At 34.8% G+C, this 11,279-nt stretch overlaps 1 protein-coding gene across 1 annotated transcript; it reads right to left on the reverse strand.

Annotated features, from left to right (window-relative positions):
• Positions 1-2,506: 2,506 nt before the first annotated feature.
• LOC145307570 (caveolin-3-like) lies at positions 2,507-11,056 on the reverse strand. Its single transcript, XM_080150025.1, has 7 exons — positions 10,994-11,056; positions 9,720-9,819; positions 9,390-9,451; positions 8,811-8,902; positions 8,158-8,245; positions 6,299-6,430; positions 2,507-2,825 (listed from the first exon to the last, which is right to left on the reverse strand). The coding sequence occupies exons 1-7, from the start codon at positions 11,054-11,056 to the stop codon at positions 2,763-2,765; spliced, it is 600 nt and encodes a 199-aa protein (XP_080006151.1). The 3' UTR covers positions 2,507-2,762.
• Between the last annotated feature and the right edge of the window lie 223 nt (positions 11,057-11,279).

Below are 11,279 nucleotides of genomic sequence, written 5' to 3' on the forward strand. Positions count from 1 at the left end.
ATAAGAGGTCTACAAAAAAAACGATTGCATATCTGAATTCTATGAAAAATTTTACATCTACTACTTACTAAAAGAACTGGCTAGCTATAAAAAAAAAAGTTGATACATCTTCTTTAAAAATTTTTTGATTTTTTTGTCATTTCTCTTGGGAGGGTGGTGGTACCCTCCCCCAAAATAGTTATAAACCTTCCTGGGACTTATGAGAAGCTACCCTGTTAAGGAGAACCTGATCGGTTCAGCGGTTAGCGAGATCCTTCGGTACACACAGACAGACAGACACACAGACAGACAAACATCCTGTTACTTTAGTATAAGGATATACACAAAAATAATTCCAGTTCAATGTTGTAGCATTATATGTTATACCTAATACTTTATTTATTCCTCTCTTACTTCCCCCCTTCTCCAATCAGATTAAATGTAACTACTCATAAATTTACCTATATTTTTAAGATGCATGTAATTACAATCAAGTTTAGTTGCAATTATGTCTGTGTCAGCATGTGAACAAATATTTGATATAAATATTAAGCAATCTGGCAAGAAATAACACAAATATTTTGTAGGAGATAGCTACTGCAGGAATCGATAGGACAATATAAAATGTCTTAATTAATGAAAAGAGCTAGTCGTAAAGGACAGACAGACCTAATTATAGAAAAATTGATGTATTATGCTTTGCTTTAAAAAAGGACACAAAAACGAAGGTTGCCAGATAAGAGTATGGAAAATCACATATATGCTGATAAACATTTTTAAATATAGAGTAGCTTTGTTAATAAAAAAAAAACAATAAAATATTTATTTTTTTATTACAATAAATTTTAATTTAAAAACTTAAAAAATGGTTTTATTCAATGGTCATTTTATTATTTAAGTTTTAAAACAAAAAGTTATTCCTTAAAGAGCATTACCCCCCCCCCCCCTTATTTTAGAAATAATAAGGGGTTGTGTTTCGTTTGCTTGTATATTACTAAAGGGCAAGTTAGGTTATATTGGGTACAGTTCTTTCCCAAAGGGTTAAGGCCCCCACAGGGGTAAGACACGGGGGGGGAACATCCCCCCCCCCCCTTTAATGTTTTTGAATAAAAGTTTAGGGTTCAGAACCCCACAGGCTCTATAAGGGTTAAACACTCTAAAAACTGATGTCCCAAAGGGTTTAAGGTTTGATTTAAATGTCCAATTCTAAAAACTAATATTTACAGCGATCTTAAGGGATGAGACATTGGACAATAAATAAAAATACATACCACCCCTCCCTCCCCCCCCCCCCCCCAATTAGGAATACAAAATTAAAAATTATTCCGTGGATTAAAATATGTTTGTGTAAAAAGATGGATAAATAACAAAAGTAACCAGGACTATCTATTCTAACAATAAATTATACAAAAAAATCACGAAACCTTTGGAAGTAAGGTGAAAGTATATCTTTTTTTTTATGTAACTGAACAGGGGTGGGTAAGAAGGGGGGGAAAAGGGGAAGGGGATTGTGGGGAAATTTTTTTTTATAATTCTTTGTCAGAATCACATTTACTTTTCTCTGAAAAGTAACGAATTGGTTAACAAAATTTGAAGATTTGGGGGGCAGAATCTTATTTAGTCCATTTTCACCTTCCTACATAAATAAAAATACATAAGCAAAGATGACAACATCTATAAGTAGCGAAGCATATAAAAATCATGGATTGACAAACAGACAAATTGAATAATATTGAATATGTTAAGTTGATATAAAAAAAAATAAGCAATAAATCATAAAAATCACGAAACCTTTATGAAAAATATCAGTTTTTATGTCTTTCGATGCATGACCGACGGACCAACGGATCAAGTTAATTATCAACGGAATCCACATTGGTACAGGGAATCTTCTCAAAAAAATTCAGCTTCCTATCTTAAGTAGCAGCTGAGAAAATCGTAATTCCCCAAACTGACAGATGGACAGACAGACAAAGTAAATTATAAAGTAGCTTTGCTACTAACAAGACATAACACGGAGATAAAAAGTATTAAGAATAGATTTTGCAACATACGTAGGAACCCAATTTATTTCTACTGGATAAAAACCGGTTATGAAATGTGATAATTAAACACACGGTTTTATAGGATGCTGTGAGTATTGGTGCAAAAAATGGGGACATGATTCCAGTGACGTCATATTTTTCTTTCCCGAAAAAGGGAAGGGGGGAAGAAAATCTCTTCAAAAGAGATGGGATAAACCCCATTTTCTCCCATCTCTTTTTTCTTCCCCCCTTCCCTTTTTCGGAAAAGAAAAATATGACGTCACTGGAATCATGTCCCCATTTTTTGCACCAATACTCACAGCATCCTTAAAGACGTTGTCCAGCCAAACCACCAAACTAATTAATTATTATAATGTTGGTCCCGGCCTCCCTCAGACAGCATTTTATTATCCGCGGACAACTGTCTTTAAAAATACATGTTTAATGAATAATATATTTGAAATTTTTAAAAACATTTATATTATAAAAAAGAAATTTTAAACTTGTGGATTTTTTACATTTTAGCTTAGAACATTTATTTTTTGAACTTTTTTGACAACAATTTTTTGTTTGATATAATCATCCTATTTATCTAAGTTTTGGAACAATAATTCCGAGGACAACAAGGTACAATATTTTAGGCGAAGTATCTGTATTATTAAGACTTAAAAATGTGTAAGTATGTCCTTAAACAGAATTTGTATTTACACAATTTTTCAACAATTTTTTGATTAATTTTGATTTAATGTTTGAATATTTCTACACAATCATTATATCTTTCTCTTCGTCGCCATCAGGAAGTCGTTGGTACCGGACTTTTATCTGAAAAATTAAATAATAGTTATTTATCGCCTCGTATTATAGACAGCTTTCCATGGTTTATTCGCTAAACTGGCCTACATTATTATTTGGATTATACTTCTAAGAATTTCTTAATTCATACTTTACATTTATACATATATGATAAAGCCTAGTTCACAAAAGACATAGGTTGACCTCTGGAATTTTTAGGTTGACCTATAGAAGCTTTAGGATAACCTATTTCATAGGTATTTGCTGGTTGCACTTGTATAAGTGGAACTAAAGAGAAAATCAGTCAATCTAAAAGTTATTTGTGAACTGGGCATATATATAATACATATCATATATATATGGCAAATAAAAGTCATACAATAATGACCTAATGGATAAGACAATGGACGATTCAAATTACCATATATGTATTGTAGATTAAGATTGGTTGATATGTATAAACACTACTAGTTTGAAATAGCAAATTAAAATTCAGTAAAAGTACCCAAAGTTTTCGAGCAAACCAAACTTTGGGAACCAGTATTTACTGCCCACTGCAGGGACCTTTAGGGATAAGACAATGGGCGATAAATTGATGTACATTTTTGTAAGTTGAAAGTTGCATCATCGGCATTTGTACTATATTTGGTTAGGTAGGGGTGCGAGCATTTCCGCGAGTTATAACAGTTTTGAATAAATATGACAACAAACATAAGAAGCGAATCACAAATAGTTATTGATGGATAAACGGACAAAGAAAGTTATAGAGCAGATGTTTAGTGGTAATAAAAAAGAAATAAATATCCTTATACTAAAGTAACAGGATGTTTGTCTGTCTGTGTGTCTGTCTGTCTGTCTGTGTGTACCGAAGGATCTCGCTAACCGCTAAACCGATCGGGTTCTCCTTAACAGGGTAGATTCTCATATGTCCTGGGAAGGTTTTTAACTATTTTGGGGGAGGGTACTACCACCCTCCCAAAAGAAATGACAAAAAAAATTGAAAATTTTCTTAAAATCTGGGAGACTTCAACGTCAAATAAGGTGGTATCGTACATAAAAAATTAACTTTAACAAGCAAAAACATTTAAAGTGCCACTAGAGGCCTCTAGGGGCGTAGCCGCTAGTTAAAAATAAAGTAATAAAATTTTCAATAAAAAAATAAAGGATTATTGAAAGAAAACGAAGTAGCGAGTTTCGTCGTATTTTCACAGTAGCTTTTCTCCTTTTTCTAGCCCCTGCAGGGAACTCTAATCCTGTGGGGTTTATTTTTTTAACTCTGCGGGTCAATCATTAAAATTTACCTAACCTAACATAACGTAAAAATAGCTACTGTGAAAATACAACGAAACCCGTGGAACTTACGGAACAAGTAAATTGTTTACTGGATGCTCTTTGGAAAGGGATGTCTTCACCAAAAAAATCAGCAGTTTATCTTATATAGCAGCTGAGAAAATCGCATTTCCCCCGAGCGGATAAACTGAATTACAAAGTGAATTATAGAGTAGCTTTGCTGCTACTAATGATTATTAATATCGAAGCTTTTCTACAATTATGGTCGGTCAGCACGTCAATAACGGATAGTTCATTAGGTTGAGTGTTCAAACGTTTCAACCACTAATTGTAATCTGCAGATGAGGTAATTTTGTGTATCATTATTGGGGGTACACATCAATTTATTGGCCATTGCCTTATCCCTTTAGATCCCCGTCAAATTATTTTTATGTGGAAAGGATAAAACAGCCAGTAAGGGACGGGGGAATTTATAAGTTTAATCAATATATGTAATATTAAGGATCTAATCAGGGATATAAAGGGATAAGACAATGGCCGATAAATATATGTGTATCCCCAATGATGATACACAAAATTACCCTCCCCCACATCCGACCCATACAAGTGAAATTGCCGCTTAAACATTTTCAGTGAAGTTTAACAATGGTCCAGTGAAGAATTTTGGCATTTTTAGGTGGATAATGGAGATACTTTCAAAATTGCGGATTTTTAGAATATTTATTTTTCATATAAACTTTTAAGTAATAATATATTTTAACAAAATAACTTTAATCGTTAATTTAGCTTTCTATCCATTTTAAACTTGAAACACTTAGGTACAAATCTGCAAGTCTTAAATATGATTTAACTTATTTGAAACAATATTTTCATGTGATATCAATATCCTATTAAACTGATATTTTGAATATAAAGATTCCTCGGACAATAAGGCACAGTGTTATAACAAAAACATTTTGTTTAGACTTGTAATGTCAAATATTTTTTTTAAATATTGGGGGAGGAGCTTTTATTTGATTATTAAGAAGCTTTACAAAGTGTCTCAACAAATCAGCCGTGTGACGTCATAAAAATAAGGGACTTTTCTTTCCCGCTTTTCCTCTCATCACTCATTTTTATGACGTCACACGGCTAATGTTTTGAGACACTTTGTAAAGCTTCGGTTTTTTATTTCTTTAGGCCAGAGCTGGATCTTTAAATCATTTCAATTGTGCGCCAAATCGGGGTACGCTGAATTTCAGCCAATGAGAGCACAGCATTTTACGAAATGCCGCGCTGTGATTGGCTGAAATTCAGCGCACCCCGATTTGACGCACCATTGAAATGATTTAAAGATCCAGCTCAGGATAGAAAAGGTTATATGGGGTACTGGGTCATAAAGAGTGGGGGAGACAAAACTTGACCGTAAATTACACTGGTACCCAAAGTTTTATAAACAAACTCTCCTAATTGTTGGTTTGAAAACTATGAGTCCTTTTATAAGATCTTTTTTTCTAATAATTCTAGTATACAGAAGAGGTAATTTTGATTGGGTAATTGAAGATGTACTTTAACTTTTCATCCATTATCTTATCGCTTAATATTTCTGCCTATTTTTATCTCTTAGAGCCGCCGAAAAAATAGCTTAAAACCATCACAGGAACAGCAGGAATAGTCCTCCAAGAGTAGAGCCCAATAGGGTACTGAGATCTTAAGCTTCATACAGACAGACAGACAGACATCGTTCTAGTTTGTATTATAGACTAGCGGCTGTGCCCCCAGCATCTAGGAGCTCTATGTTGGAAAGGGATATGGAAGGGCAGAAAAATAGTCTAAAGCCATAACCGGAGTTATTTATAAAAATAGAATAGTCTAAAACCATCTCAGGACCTATGTGAAGCTTCACTGTAAATGAGAACCCTATCGGTTCAGCGGTTAGCGAGATCCTTCGTTACAGATAAAAATATTTATTTTATATTATAGACTAGCGGATTCGCCCCTAGCCTCTAGGGGCTATGCCCCAAGAGGTAATTTAAAAAAAAAATTCAGTATTTCTGGTGCTCCCACAAAAAAAATGGTGGGGGGATTTTTTTTGTTTTTTGGGGGGGGTTGTGGGTGTCCTACTCCCCTGAAGAGTAGAATCCAATCGGTTCAGTTGTTACCGAGATCTTGAGCTTCAGACGGACGGACAGACATAATTCTACTTTGTATTATATATATTATAGATAGTTCACCTTGGAAAAGTAGAGTCCACAAGTTTCTGCGCAAGGTCCCCAGGTTGCCGCGTAACACACAGAATTAAAGGCGCGAACAAATGAACAGTTGATTTTCCAACACCGCAGACCAGGTCCAAGACACCAGATGTGCTAAAAAAAACCGGGAGAAGTAGTTTTTGCTTGTATTGCGTAAAATCCGTGAGTTGGCTTTAGTCGAAAGCGAGTATTAAGTCTAACTGTTCTTAATATTGACAAAATGCATAGTATAATTAAATAATAATTTAATAACAATTAGACTTAATAATCACTTTCGACTGAAACTAATTGACGGATTTTACGCAATACAAGCACAAACTGCTCCTCCCTTTAAAACAAAGATGACAACATAATGGATATGGGATTTACATGGATATATTGACAACAGGGAAATAATTGTTATCAATGCTATCATGGACATCCCTTATTGGTCAGTTTGTTTATCCAGTAAGAGGGGTTATTTTAGCGAACTACAAAATTTACTTTATTGGAGTACATGATAATCTGTTGTCAAATCCATTGACAATAACCAAGCGATTCTCTCGAAAGAGTATAACCAGTAGACCAAAGATTGGACTAGATTAAAGCATATTTTTGCTATAAAAATTTGATGCCCAGTAAAAAATAATCCCTCTTTCTGGATAATATTTTCAATATAAATCAAATGGACGTCAGAGCATTACCATTAGACTGACGGAACAAGTAAATTATAAATTAAATGCTCATTGATATATGAAGACAAAGACATAACTGCTTAACTTTTGCACCACTTTTGATGTCATATTCTCCATCTCTTTTTTAGGGGTTTTCTTTCCCACTTCTCCTCTCATCTTCCTCATTTTATGACGTCACAGGAATCAAAAGTGACACAAAAGTTATGCAGTTTGGTCTTTGTCGTATATGGAATATTCACAAAGTTTTCATCCATCTATCTTGAAAAGAATCCAAGAAAATTCATGCGATTTCTCTTATCCCAAAATAGTTATAAACCTTCCCAGGACCAACAGATAGTATAACCAACAGATAGTATAGAAGTATTTACAGATAACTACTCCCCCCCCCCCCGTTTTCCAATGACCTTTTTTGAATGCTAGCACATTGGTTTCTCCTACTTGGCAGTGTTAATATTCTCAACACCATTGGTTGATTTTCAAAGACCCCATTAAGAGTGGGGACAAGGTCATTGGGATATGGAAATGCAGTTATTTAACTCCTTCTCACTATAGTTTTTCACTCTACTGGAAAAATCTACATTATAAAGAGGAACCATATTGGATCAGTGGTTAGCAAGATCTTTTGGTACAGAATACAGATAGACATCCTGTTACTAGTTTTACCTGGAATATAGATAGACATCCTGTTACTAGTACTACCTGGAATACAGATATACATCCTGTTACTAGTACTACCTGGAATACAGATATACATCCTGTTACTAGTACTACCTGGAATACAGATAGACATCCTGTTACTAGTACTACCTGGAATGCAGATAGACATCCTGTTACTAGTACTACCTGGAATACAGATAGACATCCTGTTACTAGTACTACCTGGAATACAGATAGACATCCTGTTACTAGTACTACCTGGAATGCAGATAGACATCCTGTTACTAGTACTACCTGGAATACAGATAGACATCCTGTTACTAGTACTACCTGGAATACAGATAAACATCCTGTTACTAGTACTACCTGGAATACAGATAGACATCCTGTTACTAGTACTACCTGGAATACAGATAGACATCCTGTTACTAGTACTACCTGGAATACAGATAGACATCCTGTTACTAGTACTACCTGGAATACAGATAGACATCATGTTACTAGTACTACCTGGAATGCCAAACAGGCAAAGTTGATGGCAGTAAAGAAAGCACAGCATGGACCAAAGAGAACTGCCAGCAGAGTGTAACAACAGGTTCTGGTAACAAAGGACATTTATGTTCATAAATAGTTCAGCATTAGGAATTTACATGATTGAGAATGAGTACATCAAATAGGTGTTGTTAGAGATAATATTGAGACATGGAAAAAGAAAGAAAGAAAAAGAAAGAGAAGAAAAAGAAGGAAAGAAAAAGAAGAAGAATGAAAAAGAAAGAAAGAAGGAGAAAAAAGAGATAGGAAAGTTAAAGAAAGAGAACAAAGGAGGAAAGATACAGAAAAAAAAGGAAGAGAAAGACAGAAAAAAGACAATGATTATAAAAAAAATTTAATGTATGTAAGTTATCTAGAGAATCCTGTGCAATACTCTAACACCCAAGGATATTAGGTTAAGTAACATCCATCAGACAACCAACCTTTTTATTGCATGACCTATGTCTGAGAAGTCCTAAGTGCATGGTAATGAGTTGTGCCTGTTTTTTGGGCCAAGGCATGTCTTTAGTTTTGACATGGTGTCGGCCCATGATTAAAACCTATCACCTCCTGGTAACATGCAGATGCGCTATGTGTTGAGCCATGATTGCACGTTGATAAAAATTTCTTACTTAGTTCCCCTGAAGCATTTGTATGAGCAACTCCACACAAAGTCTGGAGACTTTACACCTTCTGGTTCTCCAAATACATCATCCCACATCACCTAGGTAGGGCATTGTAGCATTTCAGTGGTAATGTATTGAGAGTTTAAGTCCCCGTATGTGGCAAATTATATTTGTTAGTCGTAATACATTCACGCAACTTCCCCTTGACTATGTAAGAAGGGAGATAATTGAGTAGTTGGAATACTCATGTCACATATCTAATATCAGTACAACCCTTATTCCAAGTTTCTCTGTGGAGACATCTGCCATACTTGGCAAGGGTGAGGTAAAACAGAAAGGCTTTGATGAGACAGCTGGTCAAGTCATAATGATACATAAAGCATAAGTCCTACTCCATGACTACTTAGGTCAAAACACTAAGATACTATTACTACAATGCATTGATTCCCAACATCACAAAACCTTTATAAATATTTTAAGTTCATCAAAATATGAGGCAATGCTATACATGTGGTTAATAGGAATCATAATGAAGCACAGATGCCGCAAAAGGAAATGATGTCACTCCTATCAATCAATCAATACCTGGAGATGCTCATTCAGATTGTTTGGATCTCGGTTAACCATGTCAAACCCTAATTCCAAGGCTTAAATGTTGTTACATGTACATTTAATTGAACTGGCTTTTTACGTGCACAGGGTTTCTGACAATTTCAATACTATTAGCAGTTTTCCCACTTCCACATGCAGAATATTTTTAGTGGTGTAGCTGTTTGTTAAGTTAAAGTGGTCATGGCATACGTATTACGAAAAGTCTAATATTGATTAGGGACAAAAAAACACAAAATTACATTCTGTACTAACTTTTACAAAATGAGTCTATATTGAGGATTTTACATCTGTACGGCTAACAACCTGGGAAAAATTTTGGGTGCGGACAATATTTAAGCTTTCCTGAGGTGTTATTCATCTCAACCACTTTACTCATGTAGCTAGGAGGTCCCGGGGGCAATACCTAAACATTTGTACATTTTTTTTCACACTCATTATTTTTTCCAAAGTTCTTTATTATTTTCTCACATTCTTTATTATTTGTTAACATAATCTTTTATTTTCCCAAATTCTATTCTTATTTTCCCACATACTCTTTTATTTTCCCATTATATTATAATTATTATTATAATATGATGGGAATATGATAATATGATAAAAATGAAGTTTTTGTGGTCTAAGCAACAAATTTACAACTTATAAAGGGTGTTTAAAAAAAACCAATCGCTTCACTCTTTTCAATATAAACCATACAGTTTTGGTCAAAAACTAACAAAAAATGACCCAAATCATGTCCAAGCAATGATAATGAGAAAACACTATTGAATTTTGATTTCTACTCACCTCTCCTGAGCACTACAGCTTGAGTCCTAGCCCTTGTGGAAATTTTTCCCTACGTGGTGAGTGCATATTTTGTTACAAATTAAGACAGTTTTGTCTTTTTTTAAAAAGAATAAACTGTCTAAAGTACTTAAAATTTTGTAGATAGAACCCATAATGTTAAGAGTTTTTGATGGGGCATATAAAGACCTTTCTATAGACGCCTTAACCAGATTTCTGACTCAAACCTTGCCAATTTGGCATCAAAAAGACAGACCAATCAAACATTGAGACATGACTGCCCTGACTTTAAAAAAAAAGAACAAACTGTCTTAAGTACTTAAATCTTGTAAATAGAACCCATAATGATTAGAATTTTTGATGGGACATATAAATATCTTTCTATAGACACCTTAATCAGGTTTCTAACACAATCTGAGCCATTTTGACATCTAAAAGAAAGATCTGTCAAACATCAAGAACTACAGAGACTTGTCATGTCTAAATGTTTAATGGGTCTGTCTTTTTATGCCATATTGGCTAGGATTGATTTAGAAACCTGGTTAAGGTGTCTATAGAAAGGTCTTTACATGCTCCATCAAAGATTCTAAACATTATGGGGTCTATCTACAAGATTTTAAGTACTTAAGACGATCTGTTGTATTCTAATCTCCATGTAAGGAAAAATTCTCTACAAGGGCTAGGACTCGAGCTGTAGTGCTCAGGAGATGTGAGTAGAAATCAAAATTCAATAGTGCTTTTGTGGTAGGCGGCATACGGACAAGCCTTTTCCAGAGTATGCGATGCTCCGTGTTTACCAAATAACACCCAGACACTAATCTCCAGCTTATCACAATTCTAGCCAGCCCATTTTTGGCCATTGTTTGCTCATCAAAGTTGGCGGTCAACTTATACACCGCTGATAATAGGAGGGGCGCTGCCCCTCCCCACTTCATGCCCCCAGCAACCTACCCTTTTCCGGGAGGCTTTTACCTTACCCCCTACGGGAGCCTACCACTCTACTGTTCACCTGGATGGGGCTTCCCCCCATCTCCCCCACACCCTTCTCTACCTAACCCATTTGTAATCTGTTTTGTATATAAG

This window comes from Acartia tonsa, chromosome 15, assembly GCF_053477335.1.
Source record: "Acartia tonsa isolate MP-2025a chromosome 15, ASM5347733v1, whole genome shotgun sequence".
Lineage (NCBI taxonomy): Eukaryota > Metazoa > Arthropoda > Copepoda > Calanoida > Acartiidae > Acartia > Acartia tonsa.

Bases quoted from the DNA above. Each gene is read 5' to 3' on its own strand.
- LOC145307570 (XM_080150025.1), bottom strand. From the start codon at position 11,056: ATGGCCAAAAATGGGCTGGCTAGAATTGTGATAAGCTGGAGATTAGTG. The intron at 9,452-9,719 runs GTTGTTAGCCGT...ACAACATTTAAG, and splicing joins GCACCCAAAATTTTTCCCAG to CCTTGGAATTAGGGTTTGAC. The intron at 8,903-9,389 runs GTATTGATTGAT...TGCCCTACCTAG, and splicing joins ATCTGAATGAGCATCTCCAG to GTGATGTGGGATGATGTATT.